Here is a 23,563-nt window from a genome sequence, read left to right as displayed (position 1 = left end):
CCCCAGAGGTTGTGGGGTTCATTCTCTAGTGCGATGAATACAGGGAGTTTTTTCCTCGTCTTCTTTGAAGCACGAGAAGCAGGCGCTGCTCCCTCGGACAGCCCACAAGCAACTGGATTAGAAACGAGACAACTTGTGTGAAAGGAAGAAGAAGAAGAAGTTGTAGGAAGGGAATGAAAGTAGGAAATACAAAAGTGTGGGGGGGGGGGGAAGGGAGAGGAGGAGGAGAAGAGCGCGCGCGTCCGCGGGCGGGGCCGGGCGCGCGCCTCTCTCTCGCGCACTCTCTCTCTCTCAATCTCTCTGCCTTGCCTGCCTTTGGCGGCTCCTTCGCGCGGAGGAGTAAGTGAGGGGCCCGTGAGCCCGGCTGGGCCAATGGCGAGGCGAGGCTGGAGGCGGCGGCGCTGATTGGCTGGGCGGAGGTTCTTAGCCCGCGCGACGCCCCTCGCCCCTTGTCTACTGAACTGAGTCCAGCTGGCGCCAGGGCTGACATAGGATGCTTTGGGGATGTTGCAAAAAAGGAGGCCAGCCTTCTAAGTGGAGCTCGCCCTCGGAGGAGACACAGAAAGACTCCGCCGCCCTTCCCCTCCCTCCCCATCTCTCTCTCTTTCCAAACAATCTCCCGCCGACGCCGCCCCCACTTTTAACAGCCCCATAAAGAAACTTTTCAAACATTTGGGGAGTTTTGGTTCAGTCCGCTCGGAAGAGCCCCTCCGTAAGTATGTTTGTGAAGCGGACAAGGCGGGAGGAGGAGGAGGAGGAAAGGGAAGCACGGCTAAGGGTTTGCAATGCTTTCGAATAATTGGGTATTTTAATATTTTTTGAAAAGATTTAGTTAGAAAAATCTCGACTTGTACTCCATTCTTAACAAAAATAGATCAAAGGACTGTTTCCATGCCCCCTCTTTCCTTACCCTTAGAGCCTGGCATTTGTTGACATGTTGGTACTTTTTTGGGCAAAGGAAATAGACAGAGGAAGGGGAAAATTAGTGGAAATGGGGGGCAAAGTAGGAGCCCCCTTGGCTTCTTACCTGCAAGAAACAAAGGATTTATCGTGGTTGGAGATATATATATATATATATATATATATATATAATTTTGCAACTTGTTGTTTTAAAATGATCTCAGTTTGAACTTCTTTTATAAACAAATGTCAATCACAGGACTGTTTTTCTGTTCCCTTTTGCCTTACTGTTTGAAATTAGCATTGGTAGGAAAATTGTGGGGAGAGGAAATAGACGAGGGAAAGAGAGAACGAGTGGAAATGGGGGGATGCATTGGGCAAAACAGGACTTTTCGGGGCTTCTCTAATTTTGCAAAATAATAATAAGTGGAAAGGGGGGGATACCATGGGCAAAACAGGAGCTTCTCATCCTCCCTTACCCTTCAGGTTTCCGGGAGTAACTTTTGCAAAGTGGAAGGGGACAAAAGAGGCCTCTTATTGACTTCTCATCCCCCCTTTTCTTAAGATTTCCGAAGGTCCTTCCACACAGCTCTATACCCTAGAATATCAAGGCAGAAAATTCCACAATATCTCCTTTGAACTGGGTTATCTGAGTCTACACTCAGATAAGTCCACACTCAAAACTCATCTCACACTCAGATAATGTGGGATTCTCTGCTTTGATATTCTGGCAAATAGGGCTGTGTGGAAAGGCCCTGAGAGTAACTTTTGCAGAGTGGAAGGGGGCAAAAGACGACTCTTCATTCCCCCTTTTCTTAAGGTTTTTGGGAGTAACTTTTGCAGAGTGGAAGGGGGAAAAAGAAGACTCTTCTTGGCTTCTCATTCCCCCTTTTCTTAAGGCTTCTGAGAATAACTTTTGCCAAACTGCAAGTGGAAAAAGGAACAGGAGTCTTCTTGGCTTCTCCTTCCTCCCTTTCTGAGAATAAACTTTGGCCCAACTAAGAAGTGGAAGGAGCAGGCTCTTCCTTGGCTTCCCAGCCCTTCTTTCCTCCCCAAGGTATGTGCTAACCCTTTCTCCCTTCTTGCAGGTATCTCGGGCTCGGCCCTTCCAACGAAGGAAGGCGCTTTCGTCGTGCGTCTGCTTCCTTGCCTCCTTTCGGAGGCCGACCCGCCTCCGCCATGGAGGTGGCCACGGACCAGCCCCGCTGGATGGCCCACCACGCCGCCGTACTGAACGGGCAGCACCCGGAGGCCCACCACCCGGGCCTGGCCCACAACTACATGGAGCCGGCGCAGCTCCTGCCTCCGGACGAGGTGGACGTCTTCTTCAACCACCTGGACTCGCAGGGCAACCCCTACTACGCCAATTCCGCCCACGCCCGCGCCGCCGCCCGCGTCTCCTACAGCCAGGCCCACGGTAGGTCCACGCCACGAGGGGACTTCGGGCTTGGGAGCCTTTGCGAGGGGCATCTCGCCCTCCAAAAGGCACTCAAGCAGGCAGGGGCCAGCTTGAGCCCTCCTGGGTTTTGGACTTCAACTCCTATCATCCCTAACAGCCTCAGACCTTTTCCCTAAAAGGAAAAGGTCTGAGGCTGTTAGGAATGATGGGAGTTGAAGTCCAAAACATCAGGAGGGCCCAAGTTGGCTCATTCCTGCACTAAAGCAAGGTTACCAAAGAGGGACACTTTCAGTCTTTGAACCCTATTAAAACAGTCAAATTTGGGACCAGGCAGCTGAGGCCTCTTCTGCTCCCAAAGCAGGCCTGTCCATCTTTGGTTTGCCAAGATTCACCCATTTTCAGGCTCCCATCAGTCACACAAAATGGCTTTTCCTGAGGCCTCGGAAATGCACGCAAATGGCAACTGCTTGGCATGGCAATATTGGAGAAGTTTTAAGGGCCTTTCTGTGTGAAGGGTTGGGTGTATGGACCTCAAGGCTTGGGAAAATGAATGCAGTGCAAAATGAGTGCAGCTTGAACTTTTATGGTTCAGTGCTATAGAGTAATGGGAACTGTAGTTTTCCATGGCCTCTGCCAAAGAGCGATGGTGCCTCACAAAACAACGAACTCCAGGGATTCCATAGCATTGAACCTTGGCAGTTAAAGTGGTGTCAGCCTTTGGGGCTGTGTTACAGGTTAGGGCTGTGTGACCCATTGGGCAAGGCCTCAAGCCCTGTGGCTCCCTGGCTTCCCAAATAGTTGCTCTCTCTGCCTTCCCTAACAGTCACCTTCTCTAGTTTCTCTAAGGCTAGATCTACACTGCAACATAATGCAGTTTGGAACTCATTGCAGACTTGTAGAATGCAGTTCAGTTGCATTGTATGGCAGTTTAGATGGGACCCCATATAATGCAGTTCAAACTGAATTGAACCTCACTGAATGCATGACCTGGCAGTGTAGATAAGACTCTATATAAAAGATTTCACCATAGCACTTTACATGGCAGGGTAGATGGGGCTCTCCATAGATTTCACCAAGCACTAAGATAGACTATTACTGTTTTACACTTGAAGCTATGGATGTATTTTACTTATTTTAACCAGGGGCTTTTCAGAAGTGAGGTATTTATGTTGGCTGTTTACAGTTTCTGCATTCTTTGTATTTGTTCTGCACCTTGTAAGTGCCTTGTAAGCCTCCCCGAGTCCCTTTGGGAGATGGGGGTGGGTATAAATAAATATTGTTATTATTATTATTATTATTATTATTATTATTATTATTCTACAATGTAGTTTAAACTGCATTAGATGCATGGCATGGCAGTGCAGATGTGGCTACACATAATACAGTTTGAACTGCATCATATGCATGGCATGGCAGTGCAGATGGAACCCCATATCATGCAGTTTGAACTGTATTCTACACATGGCATGGTAGTTTAGATGGGCTCTACATAATGTAGTTTGAACAGCATAATATGCAAGATATGGCAGGGCAGATGAGACACTATATAATGCAGTTTGAATTGTATTATACACAGGGCAAATGGGACCCCATAGTGCACAGTCTGAACTGCATTCTACATATGACATGGCAGTGCAGATGGGACTCTAATGCAGTTTGAACTGCATAATACTTGCACACTACATGGCAGTGCAGACGGGGCCCCATATCATGCAGTTTAAACTGTATTCTAGACATGACATAGTAGATGGGCCCCATATATTCTGTAACTGTGTATTTCCAACCTCTGTGCCTTGTCTAATGGTGTCCTTCCTTCCCTTTTTACCTTCCCTCCTTTCCTTTTCTTCCCTTTCTTCCCCTTCCCTCCTTCCTTCCCTTCCCTTCGTTTCTTTCCCTCCTTCGTTTACTTCCCTCCTTTCTCTTCCTTTCCTTTCCTCCTTCTTTTCCTTTCCTTCCTGTCCTGTCCCCCTTCCATTCCTTCCCTCCCCTTCTCCCTCCTTCTTACTTCCTTCCTTCTCCTTCTGCCTTCCTTCTCTTTCCTCCCCTTCTTCTTTCCTTCTTTCCTTCCTCCCTTCCCTTCTCTTCTTTCCCTTCCCTCCCTCCTTCTCTTCGTTCCTTTCCTGCTTCCTTTCCTTCCCTTTTCCTCCCTTCTCCTTTTCCTCCTTCCTTCCTTCTCTTGGCCCCTTCTTCTTTCTCTCCCTCCGCAGCGCGCCTGACGGGGGGCCAGATGTGCCGCCCGCACTTGCTTCACAGCCCGGGCCTTCCGTGGCTGGACAGCGGCAAGGCGGCCCTCTCGGCGGCCCACCACCACAACCCCTGGGCGGTGAGCCCCTTCGCTAAGGCGCCTCCGCTCCACCCTTCCGCGGCCGGGGCTCCGCCGGGCTCGGCGCTGTACTCGGGCGGCGGGGCCGGCGGGGGCGGCAACGGCTCCTCTCCGGCCTCGCACGCGGGGCCCCCGCACCTCTTCGGCTTCCCTCCCACGCCGCCCAAGGAGGTCTCTCCCGACCCCAACGCCGGGGGAAGCAGCAGCGCCGCCTCGCCCGCCTCGGCCGGCGGAGGAGGAGGAGGAGGGCGGCAGGACGAGAAGGAGCCGGCGCTCAAGTACCAGGTCTCCTTGGCCGAGGGCATGAAGATGGAGAGCGCCAGCCCGCTCCGGAGCAGCCTGGCCGCCTCCATGGGCGCCCAGCCGGCCACCCACCACCCCATCCCCACCTACCCGCCCTACGTGCCCGCCGCCCACGACTACGGAGGAAGCCTCTTCCACCCGGGAAGCTTCCTCGGCGGGCCCGCCTCCAGCTTCACGCCCAAGCAGCGCAGCAAGGCCCGCTCCTGCTCAGGTGAGGCAACAACCTTTCTGGGATTTAGGAAAGCCTTGTTAAGGAATCCCACCCCCTCCTGCCCTCCTCACAGCTCTGGAGGCTCTCAAGCAGAGGCTGGGTGGCCATCTGTCGGGAGGGCTTTGACTGTGTCTTCCTGCAGCGCCCTTGGGGTCTCTTCAAAGTCTAGGATTCTATGACTTCACAGGAAAAATAATAGTGTTGTTATCCCATATCACAGGCCTGGGCCAACTTAGGCCCTATGGGTCTTTTGGACTTCAACTCCTACCATTCCTAACAGCCTCAGGCCCCTTCCTTTTCCCCCTCAGCCGCTTAAGCGGCTGAGGGGGAAAAGGAAAGGGCCTGAGGCTGTTAGGAATGGTGGGAGTTGAAGTCTAAAGACCCATAGGGCCTAAGTTGGCCCAGGCCTGCTTTAGTGTCTTTTGGAGGGCGAGATGCCCCTTGCAAAAGCACCAACATTGAAATCCCCTCATTTATTTGTGTCTGCTACAAACTAGTTGAGATTCAATGAGATACTAATTGAAAAACTTTTGCAAAGTGTGCTGCAGGATGTCCACGAAAACAAAAGTTTTTGCAGTTTATTAAAACTTTTCCATGTTCTTATGATAGAACCAATTCGGAAATGACGCATATAACTCAGAAACCAAAATTATATTACATACTATCCATCATAGGAGTATTTTGGCCCCTTTTATAAAGCCTGGTTTTATACTGTCTTGCATCTAAATGTGAGATCATAGCGAGATGGCCATCTGTTGGGAGGGCTTTGATTGTACATCCCCACATGGACTGGATCACCCTTCAGGTCTCTTTCCAGTCTATGATTCTATAATCCATTGGCTACAAGGCTATTTCACTTGTCACCCTCTTTGGGTAGACTTCTTGCAAAGGCTGGTTATACATAAAGTGAAATTAATTTTAACCGGCGCCTTATAAAGGAGGATGCCAAGGGATTAGGAGGGAGCTGGAGGAATGTGTTGGGTTACAGTTTCATTTTGAAGTGGGATTTATGCCATGAAATAATTGCAATAGGTCACTGTGCCAACTGAATCTCAGTAAGCCCTCCATAGTAATAACTCAAGTACAGGTTGAGCATCCCTTGTCCATAATCCTGAAGTTCAAAATACCCCCAAATCCCCAATAATAATAGTTAAGCAGAGGTTAGAATAATAGAATCCTAGAGGTGGAAAAGACCACAAGGGCCATCCAGTCCAACCCCATTCCACTATGCAGGAATACACCATCAAAGCAATCCCCACAGATGGCCATCCAGCCTCTGTTTAAAACCTTCAGAGAAGGAGACTCCCCCACAGTCCGAGACAGCATATTCCATGGTCAAAGGGTATAATGTGTAGAGAAATTCATTTTAATTGGAGTCTTATAAATGAGGATGCCAGGGGATTAGGAGGGAGGTGGAGGAATGTGCTGGGTTACTGTTTTCATTCTGAAATGCAACTGTTAGGATTTTTGCCATGGAGTTGTTAATGAAATAATTCTGATAGGTCACAGTGCCAACAGAATTGCAGACAGATAATAATAACAATAGCAATAATAGTAGTAACTGAAGTACAGGTTGAACATTCCATAATTGAAATTCTAAAATCCAAAATACTCCTTAAGTCAATAATAATAATAATAATAATAATAATAATAATAATAATTGCAAAAGGCCACCTTACTGGGATTTGCACGCATTATTCGCTGATACATCACACAGTCCTAGACACTTGGGAAGTGTCTGACTCGTGATCCAATACAACAGCCAGCAGAATGATCTTGTCTGCTGTGGACTCATCTTGTGGTGTTTCAAATAATAATAATAATAATAATAATAATAATAATAATAATAATAATAATAATAATAGCAACAACAACATTCTGACGTGTGATCCAATACAACAGCCAGCAGAGTGTCTGCTGTGGAGTCATCTTGTGGTGTTTCTAATAATAATAATAATAATAATAATAATAATGGTTAAGATTCCTTTGTTTGGAATGCTAAAATAATCACATATCCTCAATAGTAATAATGACAACAGCAACAACAAGTGAAGTACAGGTTGAGCATCTGAAATCCAAAATATTCCCAGGTCCTCAATCCTTAATAATAATAATAATAATAATAATAATAATAATAATAATGCCACCCTACTCGGATCTGCATGCATTATTTCTCGATACATCACACAGTCCTAGACACTTGGGAAGTGTCCGACGTGATCAAATACAAAAGCCAGCACAGTACTAATCATTTTGTGTGTATAATAATAATAATAATAATAATGATGATGATGATGCAGGTTAAGATCCCTTTTTTGGAATTCTAAAATCTAAAATAATTCCATATCCTCAATAATAACAATGGCAACAAGTCAAACATCCCTTCTCCAAAATGCTGAAATCTGAAATTGTCCACACCCTGAGGTAGCAGCACCTTTGCTTTGTGAGAGTTCAATATACATAAACTATGTCTCGTGCACACATTATTTTAAAATATTCTTGATAAAATGACTTTGGGAATATGTGTATGAAATGAATTGTGTGCTTTGACTTGGGTTCCAACTTTAAGGTATCTCATGTAGTTATAAGAATATATATAAGAATGGCTTTTGCATTCAATCACATGTTGGACACTTCCCAAGTGTCTAGGACTGTGTGATGTATCGGCGAATAATGCATGTAGATCCGAGTAGGGTGGCATTATTATTATTATTATTATTATTATTATTATTATTATTATATATCAGAGAAATATCTCATGTATATATTCCAAAATCCAAAACTCTTCTGGTCCCATTGATACTTAACCAATATTTGCTTGTTCTATATTCTCTTTTTCGGTTTACAGAGGCTAAATTACAAATTCTAAAAAGTGTACAGTATGCTGATTAATTTAAATTTAATTGTTTTAAAAGTTAAATGAATGCAGGAAATGTGTTTTTTCTCCAACTCAAGTTATTAATTCCAACTAAATTTACCAGCCCTTTGATTTTCTAATTGCAATCATCAAACCAGATGAGAATTACTGCTCCATGTAGGAACATACATTGAAAGCTGGGACAATTAAAGAAACCTCTTTAAGTCCCCTGATCTTGTGTGTAAAGTGGCTGTAGTTAAATGTGTGAAGGAGTAAGTCAATAATCTGGATTAAGTGATCTTGAGTGTCATAGGACATTTATTTTTTAAAAATGCTTTCCTCCGACTTGAATGGATTCAAGTTTCAATGAGAATATGTCCCAAATTGAACTAATTTGCACTGTTTTATGAGACAGAGGAGCAGCCCGAAACAGCAGGGGCATCTCCAGCTTTCAAAAGTTTAGTTTGTCATTGCTAATTGGTTGTTCGCAAGATGTCTCTCTCTCTCTCTTCAAGCCCCAGCCCCTGGTCTCTGCAGTATTTGGTCACCGCTGGGCCCAAGGGAGGTAGTAATCCCCCGGAAAAAAAAAACCTGGCAGATTTGAATTATGCAAATCAGGGTTTATATTGGAAAATCTCTTAACGCAGCCACATAAAGGCCTAGGCCAGCTGTATTCAGTGGAAATGCCTGGCAAGATCCTGTTTTTCCTTTGCCTCCTTTTGGGGGGTTTCTCTACTCAGTTGCTTTTGTTAACTTGCACTCAAGTTCATCTTTATGAAGCAGCGCCTGCCGCGGCACTGTTTAGGGGAGAAATTTACAAGGGCTGTTTCTCAAAACTTCCAGAGGGCCTTATTTCCTTCACATTGCACAAAGAGCAAAAGTTCAAATATAGTTTACGTTCTAGCGCCAACCATTAAGGTACCTTGTAAATACTCCTTTCAATGAATTCAATAAAACTGGAGGGAGGGAAATAAGGGCCACTTATCTTAATTCATACTCCTTCACCTTCCTTGTTAACTAAGAATTTTTAAATGCAGTATTTGCCTATCTGTCCTTACGTATAAAATCTCAAAAACAGCGAGGTTCTTTTTTTTACTTCAGTCCCTTTTTAAATACATTCATAGCAATGTACAGCACTTTTTTGCATTCATATACTTTTTATAACATTCATATTCCATGTTTTAAAGTATTTTAATAATAATAATAATAATAATAATAAATTTATAAGCCACCCTCTTTCCCTGAAGGGACTCAGGGCGTAAATAATGTTTGTGTATCTCTTGTGCATGGAATTTAATGTGGCTAGAAAGAAAAATAAAACAGGATATACACATTACACACATCTCTTTTCAAAGCGACTAGTAATTCCCATCCCTTTTATGAGCGCTGCAATGAAAATATCACATGTTCTTACTATCTTATGATCTCCAGCTCAAATTGGTTTCTTAAGGAAAGGGGGGGGGGGGAGAGAAAACGAAATTTTACACTTTGCTCAGTACCTGAAACACTGCTGTTGTGCTGGAAACAAAGTCTGTTTTTGTAAATCCAAAACAAAACCCCTTGCGCTAGTTTTTAAAAAGGCCCCAGAGTGGATAAACAATTACCTTTGGAAGTGAGTGAGCTCCCCAACCCCTGCCCTCTTTTTCCCACAGTATAAAGCTTTTTATGAGATCTGAGTTTCCCTACGTTTTGTAATGGAGACCCTGTCCTGCCGATGGGACTGGGCAGAGTTCGTGACCATTTTATGTTTTTGTAGGAAAAGCGAGGCTCACGACAAGGCGACTCCTGCAGCTTCCTGCCTAAGGAGGGACAAAAGCGAGGAGCTCGCCTTCACAGCAGAGCTCCCTCATTTTTCACTCCAGCCCTGTACTGCTTTAAAACCACCCACTCCATACATTAAAGGAGACACCGCGCAGCTGAACTCAGCATGGCCTGCTTGAATTACTGGCCAAAGTGCGTTTCCGCTGCATTAAATACTGTATGATTTGCATAAACTATGTTAGAAGAATTTCCTCTGTTAACCAGACTTTCCCTCAAACTAATAAACTTCTAGTAAATATCCTCTCGCCCCTCATCCACCCACCCGTTCACCTTCCTTTAAAAAAGAAAGGAGAGAAGCAGTGGCCGTATATCACAGACTGTAGAGTCAGAATAACCAAGAATATTTAGTCAGTATAACTGGGTAATGCGATCAAGCCAGTCATAGAGAAAATACAGCATAAATGACCACATTCAGACAGATGTGAAGAGTATGTTAATTAATAAATGAGAATTGCGTAATAAACCGCTTTGAGTCCCCCCAGGGGTGAGAAAAGCAGTGTATAAATACTGTAAATAAATAAAGTTAATAAATTTCTGGAAGACTTTTAAAAACATGTTTCCTCCGCGCCTTCAAATTCCTTGTTCAGGACCCTTATCCTTTGTCAAATACTCTGCTTTATTTCTAGAGCAGTTTAGCATTCACAAAGAAAAAGTGGGGGGCCATCGCTAGGGAAGTTGACATTTTATCTGTCTTAACAATTCTCAATTGGCAATGTGTAGAGCTCTTCTGCTCCTGTTTTTTTTTAAGGAGATGTTGGGGGGCAAAGAGAGGGAAGAACAGCTTAAATTACAGGTTTTTCTTTTGAGAAATGGAGCATAATATTTTGTGCCACATTTCCGGCTCAAGAACTATTAATTCTGCTGGAGGTTATTATCTGATCATCGTATAAGAAATATGTGTTGCTCTTTTGGGGGAATTTAGACCTCTTACTGCATGCTCTGCTGATGTTTGTTTCTGATGTCTCCCCCCTCCCCAAATATACATTGAATGATGTTATGTGTTGATTTCTGAACTCTGCCTAAAAGGACATTGCAAAAAGCTTTTGTGAATTTGTTTTTAAAGAAAGAAATCCGGTTTCTTCGTGTTTCCATTTAGAAGGCAGAGAGTGTGTCAACTGTGGAGCTACTGCCACCCCTCTCTGGAGAAGAGACGGTACTGGGCATTACCTGTGTAACGCCTGCGGGCTCTACCACAAAATGAACGGTCAAAACCGACCTCTCATTAAACCTAAACGAAGGCTGGTAGGTGTCTTTTCTCCCTTTTCCAGGATCGGGGCTAAATGTTTTAATGGGACCACACACAGGCATAATGACAGCGCGAGGGCGGCGTGACCCATCTCGGTGCTTCAGAGCCTGTGTGCAATTGAGACGATGTTGTGCTGCACCTAAGATCTGTGTCACTCAGGGGTCACAATGTAGCCTGGGGACAGATTTCATGGGCTCCACCCAAAGCAATGTATGTGCCAAGATATAGAGCAATTGCAATTGTGTGCGTGTAGACATACACACAATGCTGAGAGTGTATGAACTTTGTCAAATCTATTATTTTGTTACAACTTGTACAAGAATACAATGTGGTAGGTCAGGACTTTGCGTAGATGAAAGAGTGAATGTGTTGTGGGGGCAAGGGGAGTGAGGCCGAGACAGAGGGCTGTTTATGGCCATCTAGTGAGTTCACAGTCGTGGGGTGCATCTACAATGTAGAATGAATGCAGTTTGACACTACTTTAATTGCCACTGGCTCAATGCTGTGGAATCATGGGAATTGTGGTTGCATGAGGCACCAGCACTCTTTGATAGAGACAGCTAAAGACCTTATAAAACTACAGTTCTTGTAATTGCATACCATTGAGCCATGGCAGTTAAAGTAGTGTCAAATTGCAGTCTGTATAGATGCACCCCAAATGACTTTCAAATCAGAGAGAGTTTCTCACTTGCAGCTCAGTTAAGTAGCTTGTGTGCCTTTTCGCACATATTTACTGGATGTAATATGTCTAAGAAGGCACACAAGCTGCTAGATGTAATAGGAGCCCCCTGTGGGGTAAACACTTGTGCTGGCAGGACTGCTGACCGAAAGGTCGGCAGTTCAAATCCAGGGAGCAGGGTGAGTTCCTATCTGTCAGCTCCAGCTTCTCATGGAGGGACCTGAGAGAAGCCTACCACAGGATGGTAGAACAACTAGGCGTCCTTTGGGTAATGTCCTTGTAGACTATCAATTATCATGCTCTAGAAGCAACTTGCAGTTTCTCAAGTCGCTCCTGACACCAAAACAAAAACAAACAAACAAAAAAACCTGGATGTAATTTCTCCAAAATATTATCTAGCTGAGGGTTACATGACCAATTATCCCTCCCTATTTGTTCCTGTGGCTTAATTCATTTGATTCAGAGAGGAAAGGTTTAATCCTTTTAACCACTTGAACTATTTTAAAAATACAATGGAACTGAAAGTGTTAGTCATGTAGACCTTCTCATCTTCAAAATATATTAAAAATGAACTGAAGCTGAAAGTATACTATACGTACTTCTCTCTCTGTGTGTATAAAAGTCTGTTGAGTTGGAGCCATTGCTGTTTGCTCAATAACTATTTTGATAAAACAGGGTTGTAGTCATAGATTCCATGGCAAAACTAACATTAGTCCTCTTCTTGGGCAATTCTCTAATTGCCCTTTTAAAGCGCTGATTATTTTTCCATGGAGTCACCTATGCTTTGTATTTTCATTTGACTGATTTTTTTTAAAAAAAAATTCTAAGCTCCTGGTAGTAGTTTCCTATCCGGATATCTGTCCTCTGAAGATAAGGAAACTTTGTGTATCTGTTTCCTGACTCTAAAAGCTTTAAAGAGTTTCTATAGGCAAGCCATGCCAGTCAGGCTGTCTGTTTTGAAACTGCAAATATGCTCCCTTTGCTTGTTAAAAAAGAAATGTGAATAATAATATTGTTTCTTTCTTGGGCCAGCATAATTTTGATAAGGGGGGCTGGGGTGTCTCAACATCTTGCTATTTGTGGGGGGTATTTTTTGTCAAAGCAAGAATTGGGAGACAGAAATGATCTAATGCTAGGACAGGATACAAAGGATTTCGGCTGTGAGTCAGAATTTCAACGGGGCAAGCTTCTTAATGGCTTTCTTTCCTTCTGAAGTGACTGACACGTCTAGAAAAATGTTAAGACAACAGTGTAACATTATCGTCTCTCTCGCAGGCTGAACTCCATGCCAGACTAAATGGGGACAGGCCGTTAGAGTTAAGCAGCAGAGTCTAGTATCAATAAACCATCTCAAATATGCAAACAGAGCTCTCTGCTTTCAAATGCTTGATGGGAGACTCTGGATGTTAAACCCCCCGGGAGGTTGGGGCGGGTGAGGTTTGGGGTGAAGAGTCTCGGGTGAGTTTTGGCTTTCTTACAAAAGTTATGGGATCAGGAAATGCAAACAGGAGGGTCATCTAAATTTCAGAAGTGAAATTATTATAATCCCTACATGTTGACAAGTCCTCACTCTTGTCTAGCAATAATGGGATTTTTTAAAAATGTGATTTTGTAAAAAAAAAAAATTAGTAGCACTGCCAAAACCTAATCAAAATGGGGAAACGCAAATAAAACAGTGTCTTCTTTATTTGTGCACAAGCTGTTTAGAACTTGGCTTCTACTTTCTGGCCAATGAGAAGAATAAAAAAACCCGTAAAGAATAAAAAAACTTAAACTGTGCCAAAAAATCTTCATCCAGAAAGAGATAAATTATCATTTTGATCCAGCGATACGGATTTGCATGCTGCTTTTTTGCAGTGGATATCACTGCAGGAGCTGGGTGGTTGGGGGTTTTGGTGATGGAGTTGTTCAGTTGCCAGTCACCTGCAATACCCAGCATCTTGGAGATCTTCTATCAATAGCTGCTTAAGACTGTGGTAGACTTCATCGCATGAATCAATTGATAGTCAGAGAAGGATATGCACTGTTTGGAGGAAGAGACTTGAAATACGTTTCTTTGGATTCCAACTCCCAGAATCTGGGGGTATTTGTGAGTTGTATTCCAGTTTCTTTTGCAGGCCTTGTCTCCTTCCCCTGTATTAGTCAAAGGTACCAGTGATTTGACCTTGTGACCCAGTATAGAAAGGGAGTCCTGTTGTTGTATCCAAGCAGCCTCAATGCTTGCGGCTGGGGTTGTGAGGGCCTTGGGCATCCCAGTCATTGCTGCATTCTGAAAGCTTGGAGATTCAGGTGGTTGGGTTTCTGTTCTACTGTATTTTCATTCATTGGCTCAAACTCTGAGAACTTAGATATGTTGAATGAGACGATCTGTAGTTAGTGGTAGAGCTTATGATTTGTATGTCCCTGACATCGCTGGTTAGGGTAAGGATTAGGCACCATATGTTCTGAAGCACTGTGGTCTAAGACTGCAAGGAGCTTTCAGAAGAAAGGAGGGCAATAAACATAGCCTGATCTGTTACATGGAGGCTTCAGAAAATAGATCCTGTTATGAGATTTGTCCTGTCATCATTAACATTTCAAAAAAAATCAAGCAGTACCCCTGGTTTTGCTACCATGCTCTTGTACACAACTTTGGTTCCATTTCAGCTCATTTGGTACAAGAAAACATAAAGGAGGGAATGTGTTATGCTTCAGATGTGTCTCTTTTCCTCCCGTAGTGCTTGCATTATGTTCCTATAAAGTAGCTGGTTCCCTTTGCAGCAGGTAGATTCGCCTCATATTAAAATTCAGTATTTGGAAGGTGCTTTGTTTACCAGAAAGTGTCAATGATTTCTTAATCTTTTTCTTTAGTTTTGTTATCCAATTATATCAGGTTGTATCTTGGTGCTGTTAGTCACACTTCAGTTTAGTAATAGACATTGTGTGCATTAACAAATAGGTTTCTGTCCCTATATGTGCTTAAAGAAAGAGACTGCAAGACTCATGATAAAATTGTAGAAATTATGAAATACAGCATAGCTTTTTCGTATACATTGAAGCATAGCAAAGGCTTGGGGAATCCGTGTGCATAGTCAATTTGGTTGGGACAGTGATCCTTCTATTTAGGAGCTATATTTGTGTTTTGGATGTACTTGACCTTACCCTATCTTGAAGCTGAAATAAGATAAAAGACTGTTGGCACTCTGTGTACATACATTTGCGTGTGCCTTCAATTTACCTGTCAATTAATGGCAACCCCATGAATTTTATAAAGTTTTCTTTGGCTAGGAATACTCAGAGGTGGTTTTGCCAGTTCCTTCCTCTGAAGTGAATAGCCTATAGCACCTGTATTTGGTAGCAATCTCCCATCCAAGTACTAACTAGAGTTTTCCCTGTTTAGCTTCGAAGTTCAAATGGGATCTGGTGCCTTTAGGATATTTAGGCCTTTCCCTCCTTTCACTAATCCAAAAGATATGAACACAGGTCTGTCCTATGCTCCCCCATAGTAGTAAAAAGTGGGGTGGGTGATGGCTTCTTATTGCACCATTTTCCTGGGACTTGAGAGGCTGGTATGGAGCCTGTAGAAATTTGACTTCAGCCTGAGACACTGATAAATGTGCACATCCTGCTTTGATAGAAGAACATTAATGGAACTTTTTGAGAATTACATTGCTTATGCTTTATGGTAGCCTCCCCCAGTTAGGCTGTTTGGTCCATATTAGTGCTGTGGGAATGAGATCAATGATGCAAACCTATCTCATTCACCCAACTGTACCTAACGGACCATAGGAATAGCATGTTCTGAAGTGGCAATACCTTTCAAGCCTTTTGTATAAAGTCTTTTCTCCTTCAAATAGAGAATACTTTCCATCCTACTTCTAATAATGTCTGGAATGACCCTGTTTTCAGGGGTATGGATCACTCAGTCTAGTGTCAATCTCAGGGAAGTGCTTCCTTCCTTCCAAGTGTAGACCTTCCTTGATTTCAGGTTGTGGAGCTCTCTTAAAACCAAGCAAACTGGGTTGTCGAAGGCTTTCATAGCCAGAATCACTGGGTTGTTGTGAGTTTTCCAGACTTTATGGCCATGTTCCAGAAGCATTCTCTCCTGGTGTTTCACCCACATCTATGGCAGGCATAGAGGTTGTCCTCACATAGAATGCCTGCCACAGATGACGGTGAAATGTCAGGAGAGAATGCTTCTGGAACATGGCCACACAGCCCGGAAAACTCACAGCAACCCAAAGTTAAACTATTGGAATCCATGGGAGTTTTGCCTTTGGGTTTTAGTCACAGATTATTAACCAGTATATAATTATTTGTACTCCTAGATTCATAGTGCTTTTAGGTTACTTTACTGATTATGCAGTTACAGTATGTTGAAGCTTTAGTAAATTGTGAGGGCAAGCTTCTTTTAAGGTGAAAAATGCTGGGTTCTTTACCAAATCATATTTAGTGAAAATCATGATAAATGCTACAGCATTGATCTTTTAATGTCAAAGACACAATGTGCCAACAACTTCACAATTTTTATATTGAGTGCTATTTCTGTGCAGCACAACATATTGTGAGATTACAGCAGTGTTAGAGTTTTTGGGGCAGGGTGTTAAATAAAACAATGACTGGCTTAAACACACACAACCTGTTAAGTGCTAAATTATAATGAAAGAAATCATGGTTGTCCTGGGTAGAACTAAATGCACCTTTGCTGCAGTTAACACATGATCCAGAGAACAGTACAAACTCATTTATTCAAATGATCTGGTTGATCAGGATCCTGGATAATTGGCATCTGTACAGGGCTGCAGTGACATTGTGCTTCAAGAGGGATTGCTAGAAATGGCGTGTGTCCATTAAAACAGTGTTCAATAGCAACTCTTGGGTTTTTTATACATAGAAGTTGATAGTGTTATAAAAGGGCAGTAAAAAGGGCAAGTTGGAGGCAATGCACTGTTTACTGTATCACAAAGTCCTGTGTCTGTGTGTTGGGTGTAAGGATTCAAATGGATATTACAAGGTGGGCATCATTATGTGTTTACCACATTTGCATAGAACTCAAAAATGCCTGGTGTGCGTTTCTGGGGGAACTTTTTAAATAAAAAGAGTACAGGGGTATGTGAAGCATGAAAATCACGTTTCTCCTAGTTTGCATTTCTGTTCAGTTTAATCCCAGTCTGGCCCTGGTGACTGAAGTAAACTGGATTTGGGGAAAACTACTTGTGTGTGTGTAAATGGGGTAGGGGAGTGCGCATTCCCGGTTCATAGTTTTTTCATGGAAAGAGTAACTTCTTTTCATTGCTTTATATTAGAGGTGGGAAAACGCAGACCTCTAGTTGTTGATAGACTGTCACTCAACATTCCTCCCTACTGGGCTATGCTGGTTGGGAATCATGGGAACTACAGTTCAATAGTATCTAGAGGGTCTGCTTTATGTGCAGTCTGTATGTTAAAGCTCGCATCCCACCTTCCCTTCCCTTCCATCAGTTCTTGGCATTGATGGCCTTAAGTTCATTCTTGCCCATTTCCATCTTCACAATAATCCTGTGAGATGGATCAGGGCCAATATCCTGTGAGCAGCATATGCTAGTGTAATTCCAGCAACTGTCTTTTTTATCATTGTGAGGGAGATGACTGCAACACCTCCTTCATGTAATGACATCATCCATGTACCTTCCATGTTCTTTCCCCCCAACATGGCCCGTTAGTGGCCAGTGGAGAACAGGGGACAATTGAAGAATGGTTGGCTGTGTCCCTGTAGCCAGGTACACAACTGTATCCTATGAGCCACAGTCAGCCCAGGATGAATGCCTTTGCCATTTTGTGCCTGGTAGCAGAGCCATAGGGAGATGTTCCCCTGACACTTCCCTCTCCTAAAGATCTCTGGTATTAAATGGTGATGTTGGGGTAGAGCGGCAAAAGAGAGTCTTGCAGGAAGTGAAAGGGAAGATAGTGCACAGTTCTACCTGGCAGGAGTCTCAATATTCAGGATCTCTGCCCAAGTTGAGAGAAAGAGAAAACATCACATGTTAGTGGCCAAATGAATCTGAAGAGTAGAGTATACTGAAATAAAGCCACAGACTGGTTCTTAAGTGTATTTTGTCTGCTAGCACCATATTCAACTTAATATATTAAAAAGGAAAATGCTTAAGACCTGCAAAACTCAGGGTGAGGAAATGGAAAGGCATTTGGAGGGACAGTTTTGTTCATTTGATATAAAATATTGTTTTTTAATGTTCAGGTTATATCACATGCTGACTCTTTATTCACATATATATGTATTTATACACACATACATTTTCTTCTTTTCTTCTCAATTAGTCGGCAGCTAGGAGAGCAGGAACTTGTTGTGCCAATTGCCAGACCACCACTACTACCTTATGGCGGCGTAATGCAAATGGAGACCCAGTTTGTAATGCCTGTGGACTTTACTATAAATTGCACAATGTGAGTATTAGCTTTCCTCGAGTCTTCCTTCTGCTTGCTTAACTGAGCTGGGATTGATGCCTTAACTGCATGGCGTCTGCTAGCCCCTGTATTCATTGCAGAGAGTCTTTTTTCTTTAAAAAAAGCTCTTTAAGGCTCCCCCGGGAAGTCATAGCCATTCTTTGCTGGCATAATGATGCCGGGTTCAGTGACATTACAATGTATTAGCTTGGCTTCCAAAGCGTGGGTAATTTAGGCAAAATAGAGTTACAGCTCTTGGTTTATAATGAAAGCATTTGGGGTTCCTTGCCTCTCTAAAAATTAAGGGGATGTTTCAAATGGGTTCATATAAAAGTTGGGTCTCTTTATAAAAGTTTAGAACTTAAATAGTGGAGGGGAGGGAATCTTGTAAAAAGTCCAGATCAGTTCCATGGAAGAAACTTGGATATTACTGAGTATATAAATAGTTTAACATATAGGACTTCCCCCCCTTTTGTTAAATCTCCAACTGCACCAGTATGAGGAGGGAATTTAGAGTTATATTCACTATTCATGTATTTATATATCTTAAATTCGGAAATGAATGAAGGTCAAGGATGAAGGCCAGAAAAAGGAGCAGGGGAAGCTGCCAGAATCTGTCCCAACTTGCTTTTAATGGTTTTTCAGCGTGGTTTCATTAAACAAATCAAATTTATAAACAAAATCTGCAGAGCAAAAGGAGAAGAGGGAGCTTGGCTTGAAAACGGTTTCTGTTTGGGAAACATCCAGTGTCTGTTTAAATACAATTATGTGTGTGTGTGTGTGTGTGTATTTAAACTGTTGCACAAGAAGGTCATTTTGCTTGCATGAGCTTGATTTTCTCATTTCTTGCAGGTGAACAGGCCTCTGACCATGAAGAAGGAAGGAATTCAGACCAGGAATAGGAAAATGTCCAACAAATCCAAGAAGAGCAAGAAAGGCTCCGAATGCTTTGAGGAACTATCCAAGTGCATGCAGGAGAAGTCCTCTCCATTCAGTGCGGCCGCCCTTGCCAGCCACATGGCTCCGATGGGCCACTTGCCCCCCTTCAGCCACTCTGGACACATCCTCCCGACGCCTACCCCCATCCACCCATCGTCCAGCATCTCATTTGGACATCCGCATCCATCCAGCATGGTCACCGCCATGGGATAGAATTGGGAGATCCTCACAAAGACTACAAAAACTGGGCTTTGCCTAAAGGTGACAACAAGGATTGATTCTGCCCAGAAGCGAGACATAGAGGGAAGGAAGGAAGGAAAAAAGGGAAACCTCATTCCAGTGTGGTTCAACTCCTAATGCTAGCCTAAAACTTGGGAATGATGGATCTTCAGCAGAAATGCTTTTTAATGGTGCCTGTTATGCACTTTCCCCCTCAGGTAAAAAGAGAAAGAGGAACTCACCTGTTTGATATGTTGCCTGCTCTCGTCCCAGCAGAAAGCAAAGATGGCTGAAGCAGTAGAAGAAGCTGGAGCCAACTTTCCTTTCTCTTTGTTAATTACTGTGAATATTGTAAAGAGATTAGCCACCTCCTGAAACAGAGGAAATGCAGTGGTAGCTATCCGTGCTGGATTTCTATCACAAACTTGTGTTCTTGGGGGAGGGAAAAACTTTATAAAATCTACTTTTTAAGGAAATAAATCAGACACAGAAAAAAAGAAAAATCATTATTTATTTTGCTTTTGTGTTCTAGAAAGAGCTTCAAAACTCTTGCATGAATTTGTGGATCTTTTTATTTTGTTTTTAAAGAAACATCCACCCTGGTAGAAAACAAGTTTATTTTTTAAAAAGTGTTATTATTATTGCTTAATGGCCACACTTTTGGATCTTTACATTGCTGTTGGACTTAAATAAATCTGCTTGGCAGGGGGAAGTGTGTGTGAGAGAGGATGGGACCTATTTAGCTCTAAGATAGGTTAAAGTAGCTTGAGGTGTGGATTATTCCTGACATAACTTCTGCATTCTCTTCATCAACATGAAGATTGTTGGTCAAAAGTATGCCATCCGAGAGAATACAGATAACACATGACAAATGGCTCAAGGGTTCTCTTTAGGGAAACAATCTAGCTTTGGCTGAAGGGCAACTTATAGGCTGTCAGTATGTATTCCAGGTGCATTCCTAGGCCAACTATCCAAATAACCCTGGCCACTGTCTTTTCCATTGGCAGAGCTGTGCCATATGCTCTCCCATAGCGGACTACAGTGCCTTAAGCCGGGCTTCTCCAACTTGAGGGCACTCCAAATGTGCTGGAGAAAGGTTTCCATCAACCCATAAGCAGGCTTATTGGGGATGATGGGAATGATGCCACAACACCTCTAGAGATACACTAGGCTAGCAATATGTTTTCCTTCTGCCAGGTTCCATGACATTGCAGGTTCTCCACTGTCTGGCTGCCTTGTTTTGCTCAGTTTCTGTGTTCTGTGCTTTGTGGTCCTCCACATTGATGCAGAGGTTCCTTCCACTTCTTTCTCTGCTCACTTCTCTGTTTTCTCCCAGCCCTCCTTCTCATGTATATGATAGGAGCACTGACATGCGGCCTTCTGTAATACAGATGCTGAATATCTCCACTATCAGTCTGCCCTGGAAACCACAGCTTAACAACCACTCTCACACAGGCAAACACTCCTTCTCATCTAGCCATTTTTGCTGGCTCTTGTGCCAACTGTCTGGCTGACACAAAGGCAATTCATGGTGCCATCTCTCCTTTGCTTGCCTATTCAGAAGTTAGTCCATAGAATACAGCAGGACCTATTCTTAGGAAGACATCGAAAATACTGTATCGTGTCACCACTTTACATGGATCCAGATCTTCGGTCCATGCTGCCCATCCTGAATGTTGGAGGTGACAGTGGCTGGTTTACCAGGTTTTCTTGCCTTGCTGATAATTGTTTTAGCAGGAGATGCCAAATTTTGAACCTTCTGATACCTTTGGCTTCAAAGTATTTGTCTTGCCACACAGCCATAGACTTTCCTTCAGCAAAAAGAAGTGAGGAACCTGGGGCCCTGTTGCCAAGTCTGGGTTGCCTGGGTCCCAGCCTAGCTCTCTAGCCTTCCCCTCAATAGCCTCGCTTCTTTCTATGTAGCAGTCCTTCCATGTGGCCTCCCGGCTTTGGTATAGTCTTTTCCCCTCCCATGCTAAAAGGCTGGAACTCCTGAAATGACCGATGGTAAAGAGTGTTAACCTGAAATGTACTGGCATGTAGTAGTGGGATAGTCTCTGGCTGCACCTACCAACCCACCCAGAAATCCTCTCTGAAATGCGTTTTGGCCTTCAAAGTGAAACATAGTGGTCCATCCTTGCTCTGTCAGAGTATATTCTTGGGTCTAACCTGTTTTGTTTGAGAGCAGAAGAAAGAATGGCTCTTTAAACTGGAAGGGTACCTCATGATGGTTGGGATTTTGCCACCTTCATTTAGCAGATGTTGTCTAAGATCCCTGCAATGTTTAGTAGCTATTGTCCTATTATATTTGTCATGTGTCCACGCAAGCTGGAGTTTGCTTTCTGTCAGTGGCAAGTCTTTTTACTTGGGAAGGGATGAAGGCACCGACAAGACATGACGGGGAAAGAGCAGTGGTGATTGTCATATCCTTCCAGGGGTTCAGGCAAAGCAGCAGCACTGGCAAAGCAGAGGCTGCGAAAGTGGGAGAACGAGGGGTACTTGGCTGTTTCCTAGAACACATTTTCTATTTTTAAGGAAAATCATGAGTGTTGAGAGAAAAATAATCATCATCTCCCATTCTAAAACCATATTGTACGTTTTTTAAAAGCTGAAAAAAAATAAAGCTCTTGCCAGTGTGATGTGTATTCTCTTGATTGTTATGATCTGATGACTTTCATGATCACAAAGTCCAGTATAACATATGATGTACATATTTAGCTATATTTCTGATGAAAAAAAAGCCCCTGTGAGCCTTGGGGTTTGGTAATGTAAACCGCATAAGCTTAACTCTGTGACAAACTTTTTTTAAAAAAACTCTGTTTTTCTTTAATTTTTTAAATCAAGCCAATTGTATCTTAACTGCAAAAGTCTGCTTAAAACCAAGGCAAAGGTGTACGTTGGTTTTGTTTTTTGTCCCTAAATATGTAATTCAACTGTCTGGTAAAGAACAAAAGACCAAACATCCAAAACAACATTGCTTTCCTCCATTTTCTGGTCTGTACTGGCCAGTCTTCTTCAGCTTGGTGTCTCCCAAATGTGCTGAGTTTCTTGTCCTCAATCCCAGCTCTACTGGTTGTGGGATTAAGGCAATTGTAATTCAACACGTCTGCAGGGCACTAGTTTAGGGAAGGCTGGTGAAGGCATATATAGCTGCACTTTGTGAAGAAGCAAAAATAATCAGATACCCAAATACAAGACACTCCAAAATAAGCAAATGAAATTATTTTCAATTGACCAAGATAAACTATTTACTCTTTTATTTAGGTGTGTGTGTGAGAGAGAGGGAGAGGGAAGGGTGACCTTTTAAAAATATGGTACCGTGATATATTATTTCTAACCAAGTCAAATTCCTTAAGGGTTGGGAGCGACTGGGTGAGAGAATGAAGAAATTTATGATGTTGGGGAGCAACCCTTGGCCCCAGCGCTATTGCTGATGCACAGACTGTTTGTCTCAGTGGCTTGAGTTCTGCAAAGCCCACTTGGACAAATAGGGCTGCAATCAGAAGTGCTTGCTGGGTGAGATCCACAGATGTCAAAGTGCAATATATTGTCAGTCACTGCAGCGTAGGAGAACCGCAGTCAGGATTTAAATTATTTTGTACTTGTATCAGCATAAGGATTTGGCAGTATTTTCTGTTGTTGTTTTTTTTAAAATTGCTTAATTTTTGGATTAGTGAACTAAGTTATTGTTAATTATGTACAACATGTTTATATATTGTCTGTAAAAAAGTGTATGCTTCCCTCATATTCCTTCAAGGTGAATACTGCTAAGAATAATAAAAAAACAACCCTTTTTGTGAAAGCAGTTTTTCCTCCATTATATACAATCCAGTTGCTGTTGCTTTACAGGGGTTAGTAATTCCTAGATGATGTGTACCTACAGTCACATAAATCAGGCTTGCGTCAGTTATTGCTGAAATAACGGGTTTGGCTTTGGGTTTGATTGTAATGCTCTGTACAGACAAAGGCAGTAGGAAAAAAAGGAAGACCACAACACAGGTTGATTGACTCAATCAAAGTAATCACGGTCCTGAGTTTGCAAGACATGACCAGTTCTCTTGAAGACCAAAGCACTTGGAAGTCCCTTGTTCACAGGATCACCATAAGCAGAAGCTGACCTAACAGCAACTAACAACAATATGAAAGGTGGAGCACTATTTGCTGATCTGCAGCAAGTATCAAAATGTTTTATTAGAGTAGCACTGGTTGTTTCTGGATAACATAATGAAGATGAAGCAGCAAGGAT

At 43.0% G+C, this 23,563-nt stretch overlaps 1 protein-coding gene across 2 annotated transcripts; it reads left to right on the top strand.

Moving 5' to 3' along the window:
• Positions 1-2,011: 2,011 nt before the first annotated feature.
• Positions 2,012-22,963, top strand: GATA2 (GATA binding protein 2). 2 transcript variants are annotated; one of them, XM_067463510.1, is made up of 5 exons: positions 2,012-2,317; positions 4,507-5,136; positions 10,911-11,056; positions 18,034-18,159; positions 19,012-22,963. In XM_067463510.1, exons 1-5 carry the CDS (start codon positions 2,080-2,082, stop codon positions 19,309-19,311), a joined length of 1,440 nt encoding a protein of 479 aa, XP_067319611.1. In that variant the 5' UTR covers positions 2,012-2,079; the 3' UTR covers positions 19,312-22,963. The 2 variants fall into 2 exon arrangements, with proteins under 2 accessions (XP_067319611.1, XP_067319610.1); XM_067463509.1 differs by having other exon boundaries at positions 10,878-11,056.
• Positions 22,964-23,563: the final 600 nt, after the last annotated feature.

This window comes from Anolis sagrei, chromosome 2 (genome assembly GCF_037176765.1).
Source record: "Anolis sagrei isolate rAnoSag1 chromosome 2, rAnoSag1.mat, whole genome shotgun sequence".
NCBI lineage: Eukaryota > Metazoa > Chordata > Lepidosauria > Squamata > Dactyloidae > Anolis > Anolis sagrei.
This window is presented reverse-complemented; position numbering and strand designations above follow the sequence as displayed.